The 27,232-nt window shown below is 46.2% G+C and overlaps 3 protein-coding genes across 4 annotated transcripts in view; 1 reads left to right on the plus strand and 2 right to left on the minus strand.

Annotated features, from left to right (window-relative positions):
• The window catches only part of ATP4A (ATPase H+/K+ transporting subunit alpha), a 50,593-nt gene that overhangs the window by 15,763 nt on the left and 7,598 nt on the right, over window positions 1-27,232 (minus strand). For both annotated transcript variants that reach the window (XM_084958674.1, XM_084958673.1), the window contains exon 2: window positions 23,143-23,438. In XM_084958674.1, coding sequence (XP_084814800.1) covers window positions 23,143-23,145 — 3 coding nt within the window. In that variant the 5' untranslated portion in view covers window positions 23,146-23,438. The remainder of the gene's footprint in view (window positions 1-23,142; window positions 23,439-27,232) is intronic.
• LOC146402340 (uncharacterized) overlaps window positions 4,441-27,232 on the minus strand; it is a 53,123-nt gene continuing 30,331 nt past the window's right edge. The window contains exons 4-5 of the mRNA XM_084960872.1: window positions 6,253-6,495; window positions 4,441-5,885 (exon numbers count right to left, since the gene is read on the minus strand). Coding sequence (XP_084816998.1) covers window positions 5,739-5,885; window positions 6,253-6,495 — 390 coding nt within the window. The 3' untranslated portion in view covers window positions 4,441-5,738. The remainder of the gene's footprint in view (window positions 5,886-6,252; window positions 6,496-27,232) is intronic.
• Window positions 18,470-19,066, plus strand: PMIS2 (PMIS2 transmembrane protein). Its single transcript, XM_084960875.1, has 2 exons — window positions 18,470-18,721; window positions 18,899-19,066. The coding sequence occupies exons 1-2, from the start codon at window positions 18,470-18,472 to the stop codon at window positions 19,025-19,027; spliced, it is 381 nt and encodes a 126-aa protein (XP_084817001.1). The 3' UTR covers window positions 19,028-19,066.

Here is a 27,232-nt window from a genome sequence, read left to right on the forward strand (position 1 = left end):
GGAAGACTGGGCCTTGGTTGTCTACTGCTGTGTGCACAGCACCCATAACAGTGTCCTCAGACACAGTTGGATGTTGAGCAGGTTTTAGTTCTCTGGATGGTTGGGAACATTCACTAACAAACCTGGAAGGCCCCCAGGAAGTCCCAGTCACTGGGAACTCCTCTGGGGCCCCTCAGGAACCGATCTTCTCTGGTCCCTGCTGCATTTGTTTTCTCTTATATCTTGTTTCTTTATTTTATTATTTTATGTTAATTTTCAACATTTTATTTTAAACATTTCAGACCTACAAGTCACAGGCATATTAAAAAGAACACCTGCCTAACCACGTAAATTTAATGATTTTACCACTTTTTTTTTTTTTTTTTTTTTTTGCTTTTTAGGGCTACCCCCGAAGCATATGGAGATTCCCAGGCTCAGGGTCATATCAGAGATACAGCTGCCAGCCTACACCACAGCCACAGCAATGCAGGATCTAAGCCACATCTTCGACCTACACCACAGCTCACGGCAACATGGGATCCCTAACCCACTGAGCGAGGCCAGGAATCAAACCCACATCCTCATGGATCCTAGTCGGGTTCATTAACCACTGAGCCACAAAGGGAACTCCCAATTTTACCACATTTGTGATTTCCAGACAGACAGTGTTTTGTGGGTTTTTTTTTTTTTTTTGGCCATGCCCACATCATGTGAAATTTCCATGGGCCATGGATCAAACCCGAACCACAGCAGCAACCCGAGCCACAGCAACGACAACATGAGATCCTTCACCCACTGCGCCACAAGAGAATTCCCTGAGTGTGTTTGAAGGGGAATTTGAACAAAAGTCTCCCAGGACTAGAGCTCCTGCTGTGGCACAGTGGGTTGAGGATCCATCTGCAGCAGCTGAGGTCGCTGTGGAGGCACAGGTTTGATCCCTGGCCTGGGACCTTTCATAGGCCACAGGTGCAGCCATAAAAAACATGAAAGAGTCTCCCAGAATCATGATCACACACACCCTTAGGGACACAGCATCCTATGAGCCCTGCTGGGATCAGACCCCTGGCTGTCCCTCCTTCTTCCCACTTGCCCTTCATGCTTCAGGATGTCTGCTTGTCCAAGTTATCAACACAAGACCTTGGCACAAGCAGAGTCCTCTGCCTGAAACACTGGACTTGCAGCCTGTTTCTACTCCTCATCTTTCCTGCTCCAGCGCAGACGTCCTTTCTCCAGGAAATCTTCTTCAACCCACAGACCTCTAGGCTTCTCCATCCCAGCCCTGGCCACTCTGACCCCTAATTCTGCCTTCACAGCCTGACCGCTCTTCTGTGCCTATTTGATGACATTTCATCTCCCTGCTGGACTCCTGATGAGGGGATCCACGATGCCTCTGTCACCACTGGGTGCCTGCATCACCCAGCCCTGAGTCAGCCCAGGCTGGCCTTAGCGAGTGTTTGCTGAGCGAGAGTTCTTTGTGACCTTGATTTTCTGTCTGTGTTTGGTCTCTGATAAGATGGTGGACTCAGCAATGCCCTTCGCCTCCTGGGTGGGTCACCCTTCCCCCACCTCCAAACCCCGGGGAAACTGAAGTAGGGACACAGCGGGCAGTGACCTAGCTTCCCCTCCTCCTCGAGCTGGCACAGGAGCAGGCAGCAGGTCAAGTGAGGGGCAAGGTAAGCTGGCAGCCAGGTCTCCCGTGTTCTGCTCCTCTCCCCCTTTGTCCGGATGTGGAAAGGCCAAGTGTCTCAGGCTTCCATGTCTAGGATCGTGAAATCACATCCTCAATCCAACCATCTCTCCCTTCTCTGCTCCCACTCAGTTCGACCTCCAGCCCCTCCTGCTGGGGTCTCACAGCAGCCTCCTCCCTCTCTCCACCCCCATATGCTGCTTCCCACCAGCAGGCAGAGAGACCCTGTGAACCCCTGAGTCAGACCAGGGCCCTCCTGGCTCAGAGCCCTCGCACGGCTCCACCTCAAAGCCACGTCCTCACACTGAGGCTCAAGGCCCTAGCAAGCTGCCTCTCAGACCTCCCCTCCTCCCACCTCCCGCTGCTGGTCCCTGCCAGCCCCACTGGCCCTGGAGACTCAGGGCCCTCCCCCAGATTCTGCACAGCCCCTCGCTCCCTCCATTGGATCTTTTCTTTTTCTTCATTTTCTTTGTTCTTTCTATGGCCACACCAGCAGCATATGGAAGTTCCCTGGCCAGGGGTCTGATCGGAGCTGCAACTGTGAGGTACGCCAAAGCTTGAAGTGATGCTGGATCCTTAACCCACTGAGCAAGGCTAGGGATCAAACCTGCATCCCCACAGAGACAATGCCGAGTCCTTAACTCACTGAGCCACAACAGGAACTCCCTCCATCAGACCTTTACATGACTGTTGACTTCCCAGTGAGGCCTCCTTGACCAACCGCATTCAAATGGTAACCCGCAGTCTCCCTCCTGCCCTCTCCATTTCATTACATTCTCCTCTTTTCCCCCCTAGCACTTATTACTTTCTAACCTATGCAATTTTTCTTACTTCTTGCATTTCTTGTGTATTTTCTGAATCCCCAGACAGAATGTGAGCAACAAGAGGGCAGGGATTTTTCCCTGTTTTTCTTTGGACAAATGTATCTCTAGTGCCTAGAATAGCAAAGAGTGGGTGCACCATAAACTTGTTGAAGGAAAAAATCTCAGGGTCCTCGGGACACTCAACAGCCTGCAGCAGCTGTCGTAGCCACTAATACTGACATGGCCATATGGCCCTGCCTTTTTTTTTTTTTTTTTTTGGTCTTTTAAGGGCCTCCGCCCCCATGGCACATGGAGGTTCCCAGGCTAGGGGCTGAATTGGATCTGCAGTTGCCAGCCTACACCACAGCCATAGCAACACAGGATCGGAGCAGCGGCTGAGACCTACACCACAGCTTGCGGCAACACCAGATCCTTAACCCACTGAGAGAGGCCAGAGATCAAACCTGCATCCTCATGGTTCCTAGTCGGGTTTGTTACAGCTGAGCCACGATGGGCATTCGATGTGATGTTCTTTGTCCACCAAAGACACATGTCCCCAACATAAACAGAGGGACAGACGCACAAACAGAATGACAAGAAACCCAGGATAACAGCTGACACTCATTGGAAACTTACTGCACTGAGCCTGTCTTCAGCACTTATACGTGTGAGCTTGTTTCATCCTCACAATAACCTTATGAGGAAGGCACTGGATTTTGTTTTTGTTTTTGTCTTTTTAGGGCCACACTCTGGGCATATGGAGGTTCCTGGGCTAGGGGTCTAATTGGAGCCATAGCTGCCATCCTACACCACAGCTCACAGCAACGCAGGATCCAAGCCACATCTGCAACCTACACCACAGCTAACAGCAACACCAGATCCTTAACCCACTGAGCAGGGCTAGGGATTGAATCCACATCCTCATGGATACTAGTCAGATTCGTTTCCACTGAGTCACGATGGGAACTCCAGCATTACTGTGGCTGTGGTATAGGCCGGCAGCTGCAACTGGGATTCAACCCCTAGCCTGGGAATTCCATATGCTGCAGGTGCAGCCCTAAGGAAAAAAAAAGAGAGAGAGAGAGAGGGAGAGAGAGAGAGAGAGAGAGAGAGAGGGCGGGGGTGCGGGGGGAGAATTGGTTTTCTTCTCTGTTATTTGCAACCAGGGAATACAGATGGATTCTTTGCCCAAATTTGTTGACATCAGCCTTTTTACCTTTAGGTATTCTTTGGGTATATAGTGGTATCCCATTGAGGGTTTAATTTGCATTTCCCTAATGATGAAGGATGCTAAGCGCCCTGCATATGCTGCTGTGGCCATGTGGAAATTATATTTTGTGAAATGCATGTTCATGGTTTTTGCTCATTAAAACAAGTCGAACTGCTTGTTTTTCCTTTTTCTTTTTCATATGGTGGCACCCACGGCATGTGGAATTTCCCAGGCCAGGGATTGAACCCATACCAGAGCAGCAACCCAAACCACTGCAGTGACAATGCTGGATCCTTAACCCACTGCGCCACAGGAAAGCTCTGAACTGCTTGTTTTTTCCTATTGCTTTCAATTTGTGACTTGACTTTTCACTTTCTTAGTGGTGTCTTCACAAACAGAAGTGTAAAACTTTGATGAAGATCCAATTATCATTTTGAATATTATACTTAGGTATTTTGTGTTGAAGAAATATTTGTCTACCTTTCCAAAGGTTATAGAAAATACTCTCTTGTGTTTTCTCATGGAAGCTTTATAGTTTTACCTTTCATATTAAGCCTGTGATCCATCCTGAATTAATTTTGTGGCTACCATCCTGGACAGGACATTTCTAGGTTGATGATACACAAGATTGAAGGCCAGTTGCCATGGGAACCAACCAAGTGATTAGAGGATTTGAACTCTGTATACCCACCCACCCCCACCTCCTCCTCTGGGGAGGAGAGAGGGGCTGGGGGTTAAATCAATGGCCAGTGGCCAATGAGTTTATCAATTATGACTGTAATGAAGTGTAAAGCAAAGAAAAACAAAGCACATCACTTGCCCCCCAATTCTCACTGACAGTGCATCCTGATGGGAATTCAAGATGAAAAAACAGGATGAAGCATCTGGTGCTTTGGAAAAATAGGCCCTTTTGAGAGTCAGATGTGTATCTTAGGAAGAATTTGAATGAACCCAGATTCCTGCTTTTTTCATATACAGAAAAGCACTAAAATCATTCACCTGAGTTAACTGTTCTTTGAGACTAGCAGTAATCTTTTACCAAGATTACCAAGTAATCTTTTTGCCAATATACACATATTCCCAAGCCCAAAATCATACATATACTGGCTTCTCCCCCTACCTCTTTGGAGCAGTTCCTTAGAACCACTGAGAGGGTGACTCCTGGGCCAGCATCCCCAGTAGGCTCCCTGAGTATAACGTAAACTCAAAACTCTTACATTGAGCATTTTTCTTTAAGTCAACAGAGTTCTCTATCAAAACCCAAAAGGATGGGTTCCAAGAGCTTCTGGGTTGGTGAACATGAGGAGGGGCTAAGAGAGGGCTGCATGGAAGCTCCACGCCCTTTCCTCGTATCTTGCTCTGTGCACGTCTTCCATCTGACTCTCCTTGCGTTACATCCTTTTAGAATAAACTGGTCATGATGTTGATCCCTATCTAGACCCGGCTACCCAGGACAGTAGCCACTGACCACACATGGCAAATTTAACTTAATTGTCATTAAATTACCTACAAATTGAGTTCTTCAGTTGCACTAGCGACATTTCAAGTGCTCAATAGCCACATATGCCTAGTGGGTATGATATTGGACAGAGTGGATGACAGAGAATTTTGCCATTGCCAAATGTCCTCTAAGACAGTACTGACCCAGAACTATCCTGTTGCTTTACATCTTAGTCTTCTGTGTGCTCTCAGTGTAGAGTAGGTGTTATGGAGGCAGATACCTCATCAATCTGAGTCAGCACTGAATCACTAAGGCCTAAAATAGTGCCTGGTACAGGATAGTGGTTGCCCAGTAAGTGTCTGCTGAATACATAAATAAGCCCCATGGAAGTTCGTGAAGTGGATACAGGGGCACGCAGATGCCTGTGCACATACACATACATACAGCAGATGAATGGAGCATAGAAACTTCCTCATAAACTTCATTGCTCTTAAAAATCTGGTGGGGGGGAGACTTCCCTCAGTAAGGTAGGTCACGATGTTCAAGGTCAAAGGTTCCAAGAGGACCCAGGAGGTACTGTTCATGACTCTCCAAGGGAGGTGAGCTTTCAAAACAATCTCATATTCGATGCTTCAAGATTCGGATTACAATGGAGCAAATGACCATAATGGAGCCCACCAGGATGCTTGAGATGCTGAAGGCCAAGGCCCGTCTGGAATTTATCTGTGCTTTCCTTTGATTCCCAAGGAGGTTGGCTTCACGGGTCTGTGGGGAGGAAGCAAACTGGTGGGAGCGTTTCCAAGGAGGAGGGAAATGAGCGAAGGACATCTCGGGGCAGGGGGTGGTGCAAGGTCAGGAATGGTGGAGTGAGGGAGGTAAGGACAGTGTTCAGCCCCTCGGTGGAAAAAGGAAGACAGAAGGGAGCCAGATGGGGGATGCTGGGGCACAACACAGGAGGAGGAACAGAGAGGAGGTGCTGGGGAGGAGCAGGGCAGCTAGACATGAAGAGGGAGGGAGTAAATCCTTCAAGAGGAAAAAGAAGGGGTCCCTGGGGAATAGCAGGGAGGTGGGGTGGGACAGAGGAGGCAGATGTGGGGAAAATGGGAGTTGGTGGTAGCCAGGAGGTGCCCACCTTGATGGAGAACAAGATGGCTGGTATTGCCAGCAGAATGCAGAAGAAGATGGAAATGATGGAGAGAAACAAATAATCCTTTTCTGGGGGATTCAAGGGCATCAGGACGACTGGCTGCATCGGGTAGACCTTCTGCATCTGGATGGCCTGCTGCACTGGAATGACCTTGGACTCTAAGCCCCTGGGGTCAGTCCCAGGAGCCATGGACCTTGGCCTGAGGAGCAGACGCTGGGCAGGTGGAATCTGCAGACATAAATGGGGCCAGGAGAGGTGAAATCCGAGCTCCCAAGAAATGAGGACACCCTGAAACAACCCCTCTGCCTAGAAAGGCACTGAAAATGGACACTGCCCGGAACCAGAGGACAATACCCCAAGCCAGAACCCAGCACACCACGTATGTTCCTTGATGGCCCTATAACACAATTTAACCCTCTGCTATCCACTAGTTACTCCTCTGTACCCCCTCACCCACGTCACCCCCTCCGTGTCTCTAACTGCTTTCCTCCGATAAATTCTCCCCACACCCTTACATGTGTTTTATGTGGACATAAACGTGGACATTTATGTGTGTTTTATGTGTGTTTACGTAGACATAAACACATGTAAACTCCCATACTCTTGTCTAATAATCCATCACAAACCTAGTTAATGTCCTTGGGACTTTCCTTCGCCTCTGTCCCTGAGGCTGCCTTGGGGCATTGAGCCACTGGGCGTGGTTTCGCTGCTGACCACCCCTTCATTATGATTGGTTGCTCCCTATAGGTGTGTCGCAATGTTCAGTCCCGGCTCCTGATTGGTTCAGTGCATGTAAGGGGTGTTACCTAGCCAATCCCCTTTCTTCCTACCCTCTTGAGTCAATAAATAAAGGGGCTGAGATACAGTTATTTGCCCTTTTTATTTTTCTCAGCTTGAAGTCCTGATTGGTTCAACATTGAGACCCCATAAGTGATTGTGGGTCTTACTTCCAGACTGAATCGGAGCTCAGTGGGCAAACTGATGTTCCTACGAGGAACCTACTGTACACTAGACCCAGGTTGAGCCGCGAGGGCCTGAGGCAGACAAGGCCATGGCTTTCCTGGAATTCACAGCCACTGGGAGAGAAGGAAGAAAAACACCCAAATAAATAAATTAAAAGATTTAATGGAGGACTAAGGGCTACGAGCAATAATGAAAATGAAGCAGGAGCGAGAGACACCTGCGGTGGAGGGGGGCGGGGGCACATGAGACTGAGGGGTGGGGTTGAGAGGGCAGGAAAAGCCTCTCTGAGAAGGAACATCTAAAGTGACCCCTGACGTACAAAAGGAACCAGCCATTAGAAGATTTGGAGGAAAGAGTTCCAGGCAATGGGAGCAGCCAGTACAAAGGCTCCGTGGTGAGAAGGAGGGTAAGAAAAAGAACAGAAACAGGGCAGGGTAGCTAGACCCAGTGATAGATGAGGATGTATAAACAGCACGTAGGACTGCACATACTCAAACACACACACACACACACACACACACACACACACACACACACACAGTCTGCAATCTAGCGCATCCTCCTGAGACTTTTCTCTCTTTGCTTTCAACATTTCCTTCAAATGAGTAGCCCTGTGGATGGCAGTGGAGGGAACCCAGAGCAAGTGAGTGAGGTGCCTGTGCTGCTTCCCTTGAAGAATTAGGCTGAATGGCCCTAGGATCTCTCTGCTGGCACTTCCTTGGCTTGAAGATTCTTTAGTTGAGTGTTTCCCTTGGCCTTTGATGGCCATCAAATAATGGTAGAAAAATGTAAGATGAGGGGGGAACACTCATGATTCAGAGTGACCCACTTGTTCTTCTTAGCTCTCCTGGTCTGTGGAGATGGGAGGGGGATGTGCCTTCATGGTGGTTGCTCTGGGAGACCTTTGAAGAGAAGACCAAAGCCCAGGCTGAGAGCTACAACCGTCCAGCGACAGTCATCACAGGGAAGACACACAGAGGGTGGGGGCTTTTTGGTTAAGGCATGACACCGGAGGGTGGCGAGGGCTCAGAGAATGGCCACCCATTCTCTGATAGAGAAAGCCAGGAGATGGGCCCGCCAAGGGAAGAATCAGACCTGAATGGTGATTTTCAAAGGGTGGTCCTCTAACGAGCAGTGTCAACATCACCTGGAAATCTCTTCACAATGCAAATTCCTGCCCACCCCTAGACTTCCTGAATATGAAACCCTGGTGAAGCAACCCACCCCCCCAGATCTGCGTTTAATAAGCCGTCCATGTAATTCTGATGCAAACTAAAGTTTGAGAACCACCAGACTAGAGGAATGAATGAGAAAGGGTAGAAGTGCCAAGGCCCCTCTAAGAGCTTCAATCTGACCCCTGGGCTTTGGCTTTAGGAGGTTCCTTGGCTTCTGGAGGTACAGAGGCTCCTCAACAGGGTCCTGCATGAGGCTTTATTTATCTATCTATTCATTCATTCATTCATTTATTGGCTGTGCCTATGGCATGTGGAAGTTCCCAGGCCAGAGACTGAATCTGAGCTACAGCTGTGACCCAACTCGCTGCAGTGACAACGTTGGATCTTTAACCTACTGCACCACAAGGGAACTCCTGCATGAGGTTTTATATCCATAAACAGTGGGGAAAGATAACAAAATAGCTTCGCTTAACCCAAAGAAAGACACTGGGTCTTAAATCAATTGAGAGTATTTTCAAGGAAACACTTATAGACATGCATGCATATATCTAGACATATTGTCATCCAAATACTCAATTCCAAGGATAAGAACAGATTTTTGCAAGCTTGTGGACTGAACATACGAGACTGTATTCCAAGTACTGTGGGAACCTGTCAGAGGATATAAGCTGAGGAGAGATATGATTGGATACACATTTTCATGGTTTTTTGGCTGTCCTCAGTAGAATGGAGAGAGGGACGGAGCAGGTTCCTGCTGTTCTTATGGGCACAGAGTCCTTTCTTATGCCTAGAAAGAGAAAGGAGCAAGGCCCAGATTGTGCAGGTTCTGGGTGTGCAGAGATATGTCTGAAACAGACAAGACCCCAGGAATATCAGGCGAGAACAAGCCATGTGGGGCTACGAAATTGTGTGTGTTCATGTGTATGTGTTGTGTGTGTGTGAGAGAGAGAGAGAGAAAGACAGAGACAAAGAAAAGTGTTGATGGAGTCTCTTTGCCTCCTGGAAAGTCACAGACCCTTTTTGCCTGGTAGGGTGGGCACTGGAGGTATGGGCAGAGTAGGGCAGGGTCAGGAATCAGAGTGACCTTCATGCTTCCTTGCCTTCACAGTTCCAAACAATGTCATAGGCCATCAAAACTGAGCCCCATGTGGTAAAAACCAAAGACATTCATGAACCCACCTACATGAAAAGCATATTTATTTCTCTTTTACACACACACACACACACACACACACACACACACACACACTCCACAAACCAATATGTCCCTCTTAGAATTCACTGGTTTTAAAGTTTTCAAGATTTCCTCCACAATAAAATCCCCACTGAAAGGAGCTAGAAGAAATAAACACAATTAAATCCACTACTTTGTGATGATCTCTTTTGGGTGAGCAGGGAATCCAACTGACTCAACAATCTACGAGCTAGTGGGAATCTTTTCTGCAAATTAAAAAAAAAAAATTTTTTTTTGTCTTTTTGTCTTTTCTAGGACCACTCCCGCGGCATATGGAGGTTTCCAGGCTAGGGGTCTAATTGGAGCTGTAGCCACCCGCCTACGCCAGAGCCACAGCAACTGGGAATCTGAGCCGTGTCTGCAACCTACACCACAGCTCATGGCAATGCCAGATCCTCAACCCACTGAGCAAGGCCAGGGATTAAACCTGCAACCTCATGGTTCCTAGTCAGATTCGTTAACCACTGCTCCACGACGGGAACTCCTAAATTTATTTTTTTTAATTTTTATTTATTTATTTTTTAGCAGGTGGGAATCTTGCCTGGAGGGTCTTGTCACTGGAGAGTCCTTTGCCTGGTGGGTCCATTGCCCAATGTGTTCCTTGTCTATAAATTTTCTTGGTCGAAGTGTCTCTGTTGGATGTTCCCCTTGGTTTTGCTGATCAGCAAGGAAAGATGAAAATATATAAGATGATGAAGAGCACTCTCCAGTTCCATGTATTCTCAGCCAGCTGGATCTCACAGAAAACTGCTGAGTTCTATCGAAGTTATTCTTCCTGTTATTTTTTGGTCAGTGGTGATGCCCAGATGTGATTTTTATGAGGTCACATGCAAGGTGATGGTAGGTGGGGAGGTATCACTGAAGACCATAGTAGGGACAGTACTGTCCCCCATAAGATTAGGACAGAAGACAATGCAGGGAGCGGAGGCTTTAGAAAAGGGACTTGGGAAGTTCCCGTCGTGGTGCACTGGTTAACGAATCCGACTAGGAACCATGAGGTTGCGGGTTCGATCCCTGCCCTTGCTCAGTGGGTTAACGATCCGGCATTGCCATGAGCCGTGGTATAGGTCACAGACGCGGCTCGGATCCTGTGTTGCTGTGGCTCTGGCGTAGACCGGCGGCTACAGCTCTGATTTGACCCCTAGCCTGGGAACCTCCATATGCCGTGGGAGCGGCCCAAGAAATGGCAAAAAGACCAAAAAAAAAAAAAAAAAAAAAAGAAAAGGGACTTGGGAGGGGGAGCTGATGTGTGGGTGTGGGTGTGTGGGTGTGTGGCTCAGGCAATGACCAACTTTGAGAGAGATGCAGAGTTTGGACTTCAGACTTCTCTCAAGAGGGGGGTGTGTGTGTGTGTGTGTGTGGCATTTGCGTGTTTTTTTTAATTTTTTGTTATAGTTGATTTACAATGTTATGTCAATTTCTGTTGTACAGCAAAGTGACCCAGTCATACATACATATATATGTATATATATACATTCTTTTTCTCCTATTATCTTCTATCATGTTTTATCGCAAGCAATTAGACACAGTTCCCTGTGCTATGCAGCAGGACCTCATTGCTTATCCATTCTAAATGTAATAGTTTGCATCTACTAACCCCCAACTCTCAGTCCATCTGACTCTCTCCCCCTCCCCCTTGGCAACCACAAGTCTGCTCTCCATGTCTGTGAGTCTGTATCCATTCTGTAGATAGGTTCATCCCTGCTGCTAAGAGCCCTCTAGGCTCAAGCCAGCCCTGAAAAATAGTGACAGCTGCCCTGATGTCTCCTTGCTTCAACTCTGCACTCTCCCCACCCCCACCCCAATCCACCCTCCTTTGGGCAGCTAGAGTGGAGTTTCTAAAAATACAAACCACGAGTTCCCTGGTGGCTCAGTGGGTTGAGGACTCAGCATTGTCACTTGACCTGGGAACTTTTGCCTGCCATGGGCATGGCCAATATATAAATACATATATACAAACTACATACCACATGATATCACTCTCTTGTTTAAATCCTCCCATATCTCTCCTTCGCAGGTAAAATCTGAACACTTTTCCTGTGGCCTATACTTTGTTATGTCATCATCTGGCCACTGCCCTCTGCAAACTCATCTCCTGACGTTCTCTCCTGCTCAACTCCTCAGAGCCTTTGCACTTGCTGTTCCATCTGCTGGGACTCCTTCCTCTAGCTCTTCAATGCGGAGGCTTCGTTCCACTCTACACATCTGTGCGTATCTCTAGTATCTCTATCGTAAGGAGTACACAGACTGCTATCACATCACGCTGTTTCCTCTGTAGTGCTTACACCTACCTGGAACTAGCTCATTTACTTACATCTTGTTTACTTCTTATAATCATATGTAATTATGTATAATTATAATAATTCTTGTCTATAATCTCCTTAATTTATATTAAATTATTATATTATGTAATAATACTATAGGAGTTCCCATGGTGGTGCAGCAGAAACGAATCCAACTAGGAACCATGAGGTTCAGGTTCGATCCCTGGCCTTGTTCGGTGAGTTAAGGATCCTGTGTTCCTATGGTTGTGGCGTAGGCCGGCAGCTGTAGTTCCAAATCGACTCCTAGCCTGGGAACCTCTATATACAGCAGCTATAGCCCTAAAAAGCAAAATAATAATAATAATAATAAAAGTGATTAGCACTTTTCCTACAATAATCGACGTGCTTATATGGTGATTAGTATATTTCTAATTTCTTTTTCGTTTACTTTCAAATTTAGGACATATGTTCATATCACTTACTATTTATCCAATATATGTTCAAAGTTACTACCTCTCATTTATTGTAAGCAAAGGAATAGACCTTCTATTAAGTGTACAGATTTATATATATATATATGGGTATGTTCTTTAATTAAAGAAGTTTATTAATTTTTCCCACTGGTTCAAAAAATGTTCCCATGCAGATAAATAGCAAACTGTTTGTAATCTACTGGCACCAAGATGCTTTTGATTTTAGCATAATGCATTTTTTCATTTTATCTTATATCTCTTAATATTTAATAAAGAAATGCCTTCATTTTTGTGCAAAGTACCTTGATTTCATTTGCTATTGATGGTCATTGGGTAGCCATTATTTTAATGCAGCATTTATTTATTTATTTATCTTTGTCTTTTTAGGGCCGAACCCGGAACACATGGGGGCTCCCAGGCTAGGGTTTGAATTGGAGTTATGCCGGCCTATGCCACAGCCACAGCAACATTGGATCCAAGCCGCGTCTGCAACCTATACCACAGTTCACGGAAATGCCAGATCCTTAGCTCACTGAGCAAGGCCAGGGATTGAACCTGAGACCTCACAGGTACTAGTCATACTAGTCGGTTTCGTTACCACTGAGCCACAAAGGGAACTCCCACAGGCAGCCTGCAACACAAGCCAGTCAGGAAGCTACCAAGCTCCACCTCCTGGAGAGAAGGAGTAGCTACATAAATTATCCAGACTTCTGTAAAGATTTGTCTCTTCTCCAACATTTATTGATTTCTTCACTCAATTGTATATCTGTATAAATAAGGACTTGCGGATTTGTTTTTAGTGCCGCACATGCGGCATATAGAAGTTCCCAGGCTAGGGGTCGAATCCACAGCAATGCAGGTTCCGAGCTGCATCTGCAACCTACGCTGCAGCTTGCTGTGACAGCGGATCCTTGACCCACTGCGTGGGGCCGGGGATCGAATCCGCATCCTCTTGGATACTAGTCAGATTTTTTTTTTTTTTGTCTTTTCTAGGGCCGCTCCTGCGGCATATGGAGGTTCCCAGGCTAAGGGTCCAATCGGAGCTGTAGCCACCAGCCTACGCCAGAGCCACAGCAATGCGGGATCCGAGCCGCAACCTACACCACAGCTCAGGGCATCCTTAACCCACTGAGCAAGGCCAGGGATCGAACCCACAACCTCATGGTTCCTAGTCCGGTTCGTTAACCATTGCGCCACGACGGGAACTCCAACTAGTCAGATTCTTAACCCGCTGAGCCACAACAGGAACTCATGCTGTCATTTTTATTGCATTTTAAAACAAACATGCCGTAAAACTGACTTTTATACATACATAAATAGATTTATAACCACCATTCCAATCAGGATATGGAGGAGTTTCATGACCCCAAAATATCTCCCTCGTGCTGTCCCTTTACAGTCATATCCCTACCACCACCCCCAGCCCCCACTTATCCGTGTCAATGTTGTTTGGCCTTTGTGAGAACTATGAGTGAGATCGACATGTCAATGGAGTCGTACAGGTTCAACTTTAGGTAGTTAGGTCCCAAGATCCAAGGGCGTTGATTCAGTCCACATTTATTGGGCATCTACTTCATCAGGCCCTGTTCTAGTTGTAGGGCTACAAGGGGGTGCAAACAAATGTCCTCACCCCCATTAACTCATGTCTCCCCTCATCTGGCCTACCCAAAACCACAAAATATTCCTCTTGACCCCTCAGCTCCAACAAACTATGAATCTGGGTTAGTTGGTTTGTTTGTGTTTAATTCCACAAAAGGAGAGTCAGAACATGGGACCATCCTCCCTTTATTTATATATTTACTTATTTACTTATTTATTGTATTTATTTATTTTGCTTTTTAGGGCCACACCCGTGACACATGGAAGCCCCCAGGCTAGGGGTCGAATCAGAGCTACAGCTGCCGACCTACACCACAGCCATAGTAACACGGAATCTGAGCCATGCCTGCAACCTACACCACAGTTCAAGGCAGCGCTGGATCCTTAACCCACTGAGGGAGGCCAGAGATGGAACCTGCATCCTCACGGATACTAGTCGGATTTGTTTCCACTGGGCCACAATGGAACTCCCCATGCTCCCATCTTTTTAGAATCTCCATCCCAGTTGAATATGTTCATGTCTCTCCCATCTTAAATAAAAATATCACTCCTGCTCCCCTACTTCTACCCCAGTCCTGTCTTTCTTGGCCCTTCACAGACAAACTTCCTGAAAATAGCACCTGCATCATTTCCACTTCCACACTTCACAGCCCATCGCTGGCTCTCTGAAATCGGGCATTGGCCCTATCGTGGCGCAGAAATTGGAACCCACAGTCTTCTCAGCCATTGCACTGCCTCGCCGTCCTCCTTCACCTCGAACGTGAACGCAATGTCCACATGCTGCCTACACTCTCTTCTTCTTGCAAACCATGTGTGTCACTGCGGTGTGGCACCTACCCTCACTAATCCTCTGAAACTACCCTCACCAAAGGCAATTTTTTCTTAAATCCAGAGGATACATCTCAGGTCTGGACACATTTGTCCATGCCCTCCTTTTGGAGACCTTTCCTGGCTCCTTCCCAACTCTGGCTCAGGTGCCTTCCTGCCCCTTTCACTCCCCAGAGCCACAGAACACTCTGGCAAGCTGCCACCAAAGGTGCTGGAGGGATGGAGTTCCCGTCGTGGCGCAGTGGTTGGCGAATCCGACTAGGAACCATGAGGTTGCGGGTTCGGTCCCTGCCCTTGCTCAGTGGGTTAACGATCCAGCGTTGCCGTGAGCTGTGGTGTAGATTGCAGACGCGGCTCGGATCCCGAGTTGCTGTGGCTCTGGTGTAGGCCGGTGGCTACAGCTCCAATTCAACCCCTAGCCTGGGAACCTCCATATGCCGTGGGAGCGGCCCAAGAAATAGCAACAACAACAACAAAAAAAAAGACAAAAGACAAAAAAAAAAAAAAAAGGTGCTGGAGGGAATTTCTTGGGAACCTTCATGTACGTTCCCCTGAAGACAGCCAATCAGAAGGCAGGTCCTCAGAGTATATTAAGATGAGCGGTCGGTGCGTCTGTTTGATGAACCAGTCAGTAGTTGAAAGCAAAGAGAGGGACAGGCTGGCCTATCTCAATAATGGAAAAGCTTCTTCTTTTTCAGACTTGTAGCTGACTAGGAGTCGGGAGGAGGTTGCCTTCTTCTTTCCTGCCTAATGACTCTCACCAAGTCCTTTACTTTCTGGAAACTGAAACCCAAGTGCCCAAGCCAGGAAAGCTACTCTTTAGGGAAAGAGGGACCAAAAAATACAAAATCAAAACAAAAAGGACATGAGAGAGTGAAAGAAGAAAAAGAAGAAGCAAGAGATAAATCGGAGAGAGAACTCATCAGATCCATTCACTGCCTTTAGCCATTATAACCTTCCCCTTGGGGATCCCAGCAGTCATCTACACTATGAAGACTGCTCAAGACCTAACCCGCAGCATATACGACTCCTCCACTCCTGCACCTCCTTCTGCCGACAACTGAGCACAGGAGGTGGAAGATGTCCTTGCTCTGTCACCTTTGTGGCCTAAAGAGTTCCCTCAATTCAGTCTATAAAGCCACGCATTTCTTCCACTGCCGCCACCACCCCTCCACAGATCAAGGAAGACAACTGGGAAGCAAACTGCCACACGACAAGGAAATATGCACAGTAAATGCTTTTCCCAAGTTTTCTGCCATTAAACTGAACATAAATATAGTTTCTACATTCAGCCTTTTGTTGGTTAGGTGACACACCAGCTAAGGGTCATTCCAGTCAAAGGATTCACCTTCCAAGGGATACACGAGCCCAGGTACACAGAGCCCAGACAGGTCACCATCCCAAAGCCACATCAGGCAAGAAACCCTCTATTCAAGAGCATCCCTCCCCCGCCACCCCAGGGACCTGCTGGAAATCAATCTGCATCCTTCATTCCACCCAACCTTGAGTCCTGTCCCCATCAGCTCACAGTTTTTGCTTTGGCATTTCCAGCTTGCCCCTTGAAATGTTCTGAGCCAGTTCGTTCCGTCAGACAGAACAGCACGTACTGATTACCAGTGCCGGGAGTGGATTCCAGCAACATGCAGGAGAGCGAAGATCATGCCCACCACCAGAAACAGAAGTTCAAACATTTCTGAATGCAGAAAACAGAACACAGTCAAGCGCTGTGATGAAAACGACACTTTTACTCCCATAGGCGAGAGACAGAGAGAGGTTAACTCCAAGAGTGGGCATCTGTTCCCCATGGCTAGCAGGTGCAACTGGCCTACAGGAATACTAAAAGCTGGAGTTCCCGTTGTGGCGCAGTGGTTAACAAATCTGACTAGGAACCATGAGGTTGCGGGTTCGATCCCTGCCCTTGCTCAGTGGGTTAAGGATCCGGCGTTGCCGTGAGCTGTGGTGTAAGTGGCAGACGTGGTTCAGATCCCACGTTGCTGTGGCTCTGGTGCAGGCTGGCAGCTACAGCTCCGATTGGACCCCTAGCCTGGGAACCTCCATATGCCGCGGGAGCGGCTCAAGAAATGGCAAAAAGACAAAAAAAAAAAAAAAAAAAAAAAAAAAAAAAGGAATACTAAAAGCTGGGCATGTGTCTGAAAGCCATGGATACACAGGCACACCCACAACAAAGGAGTACCCAGCAAACCTGCAACAGTGAAAGATATTCATTCCTACACAAGCCCTGCACGGGCTGTGTGGGCTCTTCACTCCTTGGTGAGGGAGAGTTCCAAGCCCAAGGCCCATGCTTAGGTGGTAAGTGGAGGTTGAAAGACTATCAACACTGTGACCCTGCTTTCCCCAACACAGGCCATGAAGAATTTCCTGATTTCTGGATTGTGTGTGCTGCTGCTATTCTACTTGCTGCTTCTAGGTCCCCGACTGTGTTTAAATTCAGTTGTGTCTTTGACAAACCACGTTGGAGTGTATATTTGTGAATGTTACTGTGTTACTTCCTGTTCACTGACAACTCCCTGAAAACTGGCTCATCACAACCCCTGTTGCCCTAAAAACACAAGCCGAGGGAACTGTCAGCTAAAACCTAATAGAGTTAGCATCCACTGATGGCTCTTACATGAGTCAGTAATTACTACGGTGTTTAAATGGTTGCTGCTTTTCTAATGATGCATAACAAATTCCCACAAACTTAGTTATTCTATAGGTCAGAATGGCTGGGTTTTCTGCTCAGAACCTCACAAGGTTAAAATCAAGGTGCTGGCCTGCACTCCCATTTGGAGCTAGGACCCTCTTCCAAATGAATATGGTTATGGAGCACAGAGATTAGAACTTGAATGAGTAACCAGGAGCAGGTATATGTACACCAAGGAGCAGGAATCTTGGGGCCTCTTTTATTTTATTTATTTATTTATTTGCTGCACCCATGCATAGAAGTTCTTAAGCCAGGGACTGAACCCGCACCACAGCAGTGACCTGAGCCACAGCAGTGAAAATGCCAGATCCTTAACCTGCTGAACCACGGAGGAACTCCTTGGGGCCGTCTTAGATTCTGCCTCCCGCAGTGTTGATATCTCAGTCCCATCATTCCATCAACATTAGACGTTGTTCTACTCTAAGAAAGACCTTCCCTCTCTTCACCTTCTTTCTCTCTTCTTCTCTTTCTTTTGTCAGTATGGACTAGAGTTCTTTTTTAAGTTAATATTTTATAATCTGTTACTGACATTTTTCATTTATCTTCCCTTTCGTTTGTAAGACTCCTGGTTTTCTTACTAGGCGTGTCTGTTTCCTGGCTGCCCTAGTTCTTGGGAAGCATCTCTGGTCCTACCCTCCTTCCCTGTCTGTGGACAGGGGTCTGCAGGAAGGAGGAGGAGCCAGAATCCAACCTTATGTCTTCCAACCAATCCCTATCTGGGCGGATGGAGTTAAGGTCCTGATAGAGGATGAAGCACCCTCCCAGTCGGGGAGGAGCAGGGAACAGTGGGACCACGCCCCCTTACAGGGGCAGCCAATCAGGACTTGCGCTGATTTCTCCATTGTGAAGTTTTGGCCTTTGAGGGTTTGGGTCTTGGGATTCTAGTTAGAACAAGGGGAGGCTCTCTGTGGGCTTGGCTCTCTGTTTTCAAGATACTTTGAGTCTTCTAAGGTAGAAAAACCATGCCCCCGAAACCTGCTGCAGACGCCCCCCCGCCAGCTGCTGCAGCAGCTGCAGCAGCTCCACCAGCTCCAGGAGCCCCACCAGCCCCAGAGGCCCCACCAGCTCCAGGAGCCCCACCTGCTGAGACCAAGCCACCTGAACAGACACCTGAAGAAATGTCATTTTATGCTCCGGATTACCTATATTTGACCATAGTGGCTCTAATTCTTTTCCCTCCCCTGGGAATACCAGCCATCCTCTTCTCTCGCAAGGTAAACCAATGCCTAAACCATGGCCCATCCTGTCCTCTACCTGCCCCCTTGCATCTGCTCCTGTCCTGGGGATGTGGGTAGGGCTTTTCCCTCAGTCACTGAAGGTGTCCAGCCATTCCCCAAGTGTGTCACAAGGCTGGACTCAGAAACCCACATCTAAAGCTCCCATTCCCACAGACCAAAGAGGCCAACAAGAACAGCAAATGGGAAGAGGCTTATATCAACTCAGGCCGAACTGGTTGGCTGGATGTATTCGCCATACTTATCGGTTTAGGCCTCATTTATTACCTGGTCCTATTTATGTGAAGGCCAGGCCCAGTAGCCAATGGGTTCATCCACTCCATCTGGACCCAGCCACCAAGACACTAACCAGCTAAATCAGCCACCATGCAAGAAACCAACAGCTGAGACATCTCTTAGCCAGGAAACCTACCAGCCAAGGGACTCGACATTCAAGCAAACCACTAGCCCCGAAACACCATACGACCTCATCCTCTTAGCCTCCAAATCTGGCATCTTCCTCCTTGGGGGCCCTCGCTTTGCTCTAGATACCCTAAGCTCCTTGATATTGGGCTGCTCTTTCAGAAAAATATTTATTTAAGCCATTAAAACTGAAGAGAATGTTCTGGCTTCCACTGCATGTGCCTGTGTGTCTTTCTAAGTCAGCGTCTGGGTTTCTCTAGAGCTATGCGTTTCCCAGATCGTGGGAAAATCAGAATGATCTAACGGTGACGCACAGAGACATAGAAATCAGCCAGATGTGGGTTTACATCCCACCTCCGACACTTAAAAATTGTATATCCTTGAACAAGATGATCGTCTTGAGCCCGGTTCCTTTGTAAAACGGACATAAGAATTGCCAATGTGGGATATTTAGGCGTTTGAGTCCATGTTCTCTGGGTTCATTCAAGCTGGAATTCTAGGCTTCCAGTGTCTCAGAGCAGAGATAGGAAAACAGAAACCTCCTCCAGCTTTTGAGATTTAAAAGTCAAACTCTTGGGGAAAGAGTGGTAAGACCTGAAGAAATAAATAGTAGATTTGGCAAAAGAACGGACAGAGACCAGCTCTCCCCCAGTTCTGAAAGAGAAATGGTCCTCTATTCATGGAATAGGGAAGAAGAGAAAGTCTAGATGCCAGTATATCCATGAGAAGGCCCCCAAAGCCTGCATCTCAGGAACGGGCAGGGTCTCAAAGACTCCAGATAATACCTATATTCCCACTTCACGTATAAATCCTAGAGAGGCTTTAAGATCGCAAAGGAAATATGCTGTATGGTGTGGAGGCCTAGGAAGAAATGGCCTCTGACAACCAAGTAGGATATCTCATATCCTCAAGCTTGGTGAGGAGGCGGTGAAGGCTATAGGAATGCCAAGTGCCAGAGTGCCAATGACTATCAGAGGGGAAGGGAACCAGTTATAACTCAGGAGCCACCCAGAATGAATGAACGCAGAGATCTAGGCTGATTCCATGGATGATAAACACTCAAGGGTTTCTTCTAGGGCCCTAGCTTCACGGACAACCCCAAATTCAGACCCAGAAACCCTAGACTTAGCAGGATTAAGTTTCCATACATAACCAAGGGAATGGGGATTATCAGTAGAAATTAAGTTGAATAGCCATGGAAAAGACGGCTGTCTCTTTCCCAATGCTCATCTCCTTTACTTCCTGGGAGCATGACTCAGACACAGTTCCTAGGTTCCCTGTGTGGCCATGACATTATCTTTGGCTTCATGGAATATGATCAGAAGCGACACGTGCCACAAATAACTCTGGCCTTAACCCACCTCACACAGGCATGCCCCCATTTTCCTCCTCCCCTAGCGGATTGGACAACTGATACCCATGGTGATTTGAAGGCTGCATGTTGTAGAGATGGAAAAACTCCCATCCCACTTGGCTCCCGGGTCATTCTAGGAACAGTCACTCTTCTCCTCACTGCCTCCCATAATTGAGCAGAAAATAAATACTTGTGGAAGTTACCTTCGTGGCTCAGTGGTTAATGAACCCGACTAGGATTCATGAGGTTGCTGGTTCAGTCCCCGGCCTCACTCACTGGGTTAAGGGTCCGGCGTTGCTGTGAGCTGTGGTGTAGGTCAAAGTCATGGCTCAGATCCTGCACTGCTGCGGCTGTGGCATAGGCTGGCGGCTGCAGCTCCGATTTAACCCCTAGCCTGGGAACTTCCATATGCCTCTGGTGCGGCCCTAAAAAGCAAAAAAGAAGAAAGAAAACAATTGTGTTGTGCCATGTCACATACGGCCCTCCTATGTTCACAACTTAATCCACTCCAACCAGTGCAGATACAGGAAAATATAGTTATATTTCTCAGACATCTGGGGTTAGAGCTTTAAATTCATACTCAACAAGAGATTCATCTTGGAAGGTTTATAGAAAACAATGAGTGAAGGAAAGAACGAAGGTGTCAGTCTATGGTTAACCTTAGCCTTGGCTGTTATCATGCTTCTATTTCCTTCATGGCCCTGGATGTCTCCACAGATTACACTTGTTTGTGGGATAATGCTGCCCTGTATGGGATATGTCTGGAAAGGGCGTTATGCCTCTTTGTCTGCTATGTTAGCAGGTCTGGAGGGTCAGCTATTCCTGACCCTCCCCAGGTCAGCCCAAGCCAGGCCTGTCACATTTAGCAGCAAGGCCATGTGAAGTCAGGATGGCCCACATTAGCACGAGGAGCCAAATTCAAAAACGTCATATTGTGGAAGTTCCCTCGTGGTGCAGCGGATTAAGGATCCAGGATTGTCACTGTAGCAGTTCGGGTTGCTGCTATGGTGTGTCTCTAATCCCTGGCCCGGAAACTTCTACATGCCAAAAAAGAAAGTCACGGTGTTCTGTAAGACTTGAAAAGCCAACCAGCCTTCTCTGCTTCAGCTCCCTGACTTCCCCCAACCTTTATTCTACTCTCAGGCATTCACCTGGTATTTTCTACAAAGAGAAATATAAAACAAACCAAAAATGTATATCCTTATATTTTGAGACATCATCAGTTGAATTACTATAATGAAACATGCAAATTTAACACTTCGCCCATTCTTCTCTCTCCCCCATACTTTCCACAGAATGAGATTACAGTTTTGAACTCAATTTATAGGGCTTACATTTCACCATGCCTTTGTAAGTATGCTCCATTCCTGGGCGTGGGGGTTTATGGCGATTACATACTCTTTCTTTCTTTCTTTTATTTATTTATTTATTTTTGTTGCTTTTTTTTAGGGCTGCACCCGCAGCGTATGGAGGTTCCCAGGCTACGGGTCAAATTGGAGCTGTAGCTGACAGCCTACAGCACAGCCACAGCAACGCAGAATCCAAACCACATCTGCAACCTACACCACAGCTCACGGCAACGACAGATCCTTAACCCACTGAGTGAAGTCAGGGATGGAACCTGCAACCACATGGTTACTAGTTGGGTTCATTTCCACTGCACCACAACGAGAACTCCTACATACTCTTTCTAAACAGATTTTTTGTTTTTTGGTTTTCTTTTTTAGGGCCACACCTGTGGTGTATGGAAGTTTCTGCACTAGGAGTCAAATTGGAGTTGCAGCTGAGGCCTGTGCCACAGCCACAGCGATGCCGGAGATCTCAGTTGCATCTGTGACCTAAGCTGCAGCTTGCAGCAATGCCAGATCCTTAACCCACGAGCCACAACAGGAACTCCTATTTCCATCTTTAGGCTGCCACAGGCAGTCTTGCAAAAAACATCTACAAACATGCTTCTCTGTGCAAGTGAGCAAGAATAACTCTAAAATAGAATCCAAGAGGTGGGACTGCAGGATTGAAATATTAGGACTTCAGACACTTTGATGGCTCATACCGTGATGACGTCTGCAAAAGCTCTACCAAGTCACACTTCCAATCCCACGGCTTGAAAGGATCATTCTTTGTCTTCTTAGCATGCAGTGCCATCAATCCTACTAATTTTTGCCAGTTTGATGGGTGAGAAATTATAGCTCCTTTTTGCTTTAATTTGCATTTCTCTGATGAGTAGGGAGTTTGAGCATTGCTATGGACTGAATTATGTCCCCACAAAATTGACACGTTGACACCCTAACCCCTAGTATGATTATATTAGGAGATAGGACTTTGAGGAGGTAATGGATTAGAGGAGATCGTGAGGGCAGTAATCCTGGTGGGATTAGTGTCCTTATAAGAAGAGACAGTGAGAGGTTGCCCCCTTTCTCTCCTCCATAGGAGAACAAGAAGAAGGCGGCCATCTGCAAGCCAAGAAGTGAACTCCCACCAGAACCCAAATATGCTGGCAGTATGATGACAGACTTCCAGTCTCCAGATATATGAGAAAACAAATTTCTGCATTTCAGCCGCCCAGTCCAACCGGTCTACGGTATTTTGTTATGGCGGCCCAAGCTGACTAAGACAAACATCTTTTTCCCCAGCAGGGTCATACCATATCAAACAGGGAGACGCTGTTACATCCTCAACCCAGCAGAACCAGGCAATCCTCCGATTCTCCCACAAGGGCAGTGTTGGCAGGGCTGAACGGGGGGCTAATAGTTCATCCCTGTCTGGTGGAGGCAGGAGGTGCTCCAACCAGGGTTGTGTCACCTGGGTCCAGCAGCAAGTTGCACTGCCACCCCCAACAACAGCAGTGAAACTTATCGAGGCAGTGAGAGGTGGGCTAGCACCCCCAGACTTCACACATCTCCTCCCTTCTCTGTCAGCAGTTCTGCTGATGAGCTGAGCCTGCAAAGGATACAGACTTTTAGTTATAAGATGAATAAGCACTCCTGATTATATTTATATCACATATTATCATAATAGATATGTTATATGCTTCAAAATTGCTATGAGATTTGATCTTAAAGGTTCTCACCACAAAAAAGAAATGGTAATTTTGCAACATGATGGAAGTGTCAATCTTTTCACAATATATACGTGTATCCCATCAACAGGTTGTACATCTTAAACTTACACCATGTTATATGTCAGTTATAGCCAATAAAAATGTAGAAAAAGGGGCAAAAAAAAAAACTTGGGCACTTCACCTAAGAGGATATGAGGAAGGCGAATGAACCCATGAAACGATATTCAACATCACTGATGTTTTAGTTTCCAGCTATTATTGTAGAACTATGTCTCCCTTTAGCTCTGTTAATTATTGCTACATATATTTGGTGGCTCTGTTATTATGTGCATGCATATATTTATAATTTTTATATTTTAATTAATTTTTTGTCCATATGCAATGTGCTTTGTTGTCTCCTATAAACAATTTTTCTTACTTCAAATCTATTTTGTCTGACAGTAATACAGTCATCCTAACCCTCTGTTGGTTACAATAGCATCAGCGTTCTGTTTTCAAACCTCTTACTTTTGCCCTCTTTGTGTCTTTATATCTAAAGTGAGTCTTTTCATACAGATGGTCAACAGGCACATGAAAAGATGCTCATCATCACTAATTATTACAGAAATGCAAATCAAATTGACAATGAGATACCACCTCACACCAAACATAATGGCCATCACTAAAAGGCTACAAATAATAAATGTTGGAGAGAGTGTGGAGAAAAGGGAACTCTCCTACACCATTGGTGAGAATGTAAGTTGGTGCAGCTGGTCTGGAGAACAGTATGGAGGTTCCTTGAAAAACTAAAAATAGAGTGACCATATGAGCCAGCAAGCCTACTCCTGGGCATATATCCAGAGAAAACCATACCTGGAAAAGATACACCCCTTTGTTTGTTGTAGCACTGTTTACAATAGCCAAGACAGGGAGTTCCCATCGTGGCTCAGTGGTTAACAAATCCGACTAGGAACCATGAGGTTGTGGGTTCGATCCCTGGCCTTGCTCAGTGGGTTAAGGATCTGGCATTGCCGTGAGCTGTGGTGTAGGTTGCAGATGTGGCTTGGATCCTGTGTTGCTGTGGCTGTGGCCTAGGCTGGCAGCTGCAGCTCCGAGTCAGCCCCTAGCCTGGGAACTTGCATATGCCACAGGTGTGGCCCTAAACAGAAAAAAAAGGGGTAATGCACCCCAATGTTTATAGCAGCACTGTTTATAATAGCCAAGATATGGAAGCAATGACGCAAGTGCCCATCAACAGATGAACAGATAAAGAAGAGGTACACACAACAATGGAAAATCACTCAGTCTTTTAAAAGAATAAAATTTTGCCATTTGCAACATTTTTTTTTTTTTTTTTGGGCTGCGCTTGTGACATACGGAAGTTCCCAGGCTAGGAGGTGAAGTGGAGCTGCAGCTACCAGCCTACACTGTAGCCACAGCAACACTAGATTTGAACGACATCTGCAACCTATGCCACAGCTTTCAGCAACACCAGATCCTGAACCCACTGAGCAAGGCCAGGGATAGAACCTGCATCCTCATGGATACTAGTCAGGTCCTTAACTCGTTGAGCCACAATGGGAACTTCCCATCTGCAGTACTGTTGATGGACCTAGAGAATATTAAGCTTCGTGAAGTAAGTCATACAGAGAAGGACAAATATTGTATGATATCACTTACATGTGGAATCTCAAAAACAATGCAAACAAATGTGCAAAACCTCAATGTCCTCCACTATATTAACTGTCTAAAGATGGCAAACCACATGATCAACTAATGCAAAAAAGGCATTTGAGAAAACTCAATATACATTCACAATAAAAACCTCAGCAAACCAGGACTAACAGGAAATGTGCTCATCCTGATAAAGGACATCAACAGAAAACCTATAGTTAACATCATATGTGGTGGCAAAATGTATGCAACAAGGCAAGAATGTCCACTCTCACTATTCCTATTCCTCATCAGACTATAAGTCCTAACCAGCACAACAGATCAGAAAAAGAATAAAAGGAAGGCACACAAAGAGTAAAGGAAGAGAAAAACTACCCGTATTTGAAGATGACATGATTGTCTATGCAGAAAATCCCAAAGAACACACACACACACACACACACACACACACACACACACACACACACACACACACACACACACACCCTAGAACTGGTAAAATGAGTTTAGCAAGATGCAGTTTGCAATACATTTTCAACAGCAATTAGTTGAGTGTACATCTAAAATGTCATGTGTACAAGCTGTGTGTGTAACTGTAGCTGCTGCTGCGAGAAATCAAAGAAGTCCCAAATAAATGGAGAGCCCTTCCATAGTCCTGAATTGGAGCTGAACATCTCTCCCAAATTGCATCGAAATTCGAATGCAATTCCTATTTAAAAATTAGCAAGGGGTGTTTGGTGATTTAGACAAGCACGGTCAAAACAATTCTTAAAAAGAAGAATAGGAGTTCCCACCGTGGATCAGGGGTTAAGAACCCAATAGTATCCATGAGGATGTGGGTTTGATCCCAGGCCTCACTCAGTGGGTTAAGGATCCAGCATTGCCATGAGCTGCAGTATAGGTTGCAGACATAGCTCAGGTCCCGCATTGCTGTGGCTGTGGCATAGGCTGGCAGCTGCAGCTCCAATTCAACCCTTAGCCTGAGAACTTGCATATGCCACAGTTATGGCCCTAAAAAAGAACGAAAAGGAGAAGGAGAAGAAAGAGAAGAAGAAAGTCATTCACATTATCCAATTTTAAGAATCACTATGATGCTAAATGAATAAGATAGTGTGGTATTTGGCAAATGGATAAACAATAAGTTAATGGAATAAGGAGTGCAGAAAGAGGCCCACAACAAATACGGCCAATTTATTTAGAAACGATTCCAAAGGCAATTTATCAAAGAAAGGATGGGTTTTTTTTTTTTTTATGGTGCTCAATTGGGCCACCATATGTAAAACATAATTAATCTCAACTAAAACCTCACATCTTATACAAGTATAAACTCAGTATGGATCATAGATCTAAATGTAAATTGTAAATCTATCAAACTTTCAGAAGAAAACATAGGAGGAAATCCTCCTGACCCTGGGTTAAGCGAAGTTCTTAAACATGATACCAAAAGCACTCTCATAAAGGAAAAAAAAAGTAATCTAGACTCTATCAAAATCCTTTGGTCTGCAATGGACACTCTTAGAAAATGAAAAGATAAGCTACAGACCCATAGAAAATATTTGCAAATGACACATCTGATATCTGGATATCTGGATGCAAAATATATAAAAACTCTCAAACTTCAGTTAAAAAAAAAACCAAAAAACACAATTTTTAAAAATGGGATAAAGGAGTTCCCATCATGGCTCAGTGGAAATGACTCTGACTAACATCCATAAGGACGCAGGTTCAATCCCTGGCCTCGCTCAGTGGGTTAAGGATCTGGCGTTGCCATGAGCTGCTGTGTAGATCTCAGTGCGGCTTGGATCTGGCATTGCTGTGGCTGTGGTGTAGACTGGCAGCTACAGCTCTGATTTGACCCCTAGACTGGGAACCTCCATATGCTGCAAGTGCTGCCCTAAAATGACAAAAGATAAATAAAATAAAATGGGATAAAGAAATTAAAGGATCCTTAATCAAAGGGGATATACAGGTGGCAAATAAGCACATGAAAAGATGTTAATTCTTGCAAAGATCACACTCC

Source organism: Sus scrofa, chromosome 6 (assembly GCF_054392235.1).
Source record: "Sus scrofa isolate SSC_HxYL_T2T_F1_AM1 chromosome 6, Sscrofa_HxYL_maternal_Yorkshire_Landrace_v2.0, whole genome shotgun sequence".
Lineage (NCBI taxonomy): Eukaryota > Metazoa > Chordata > Mammalia > Artiodactyla > Suidae > Sus > Sus scrofa.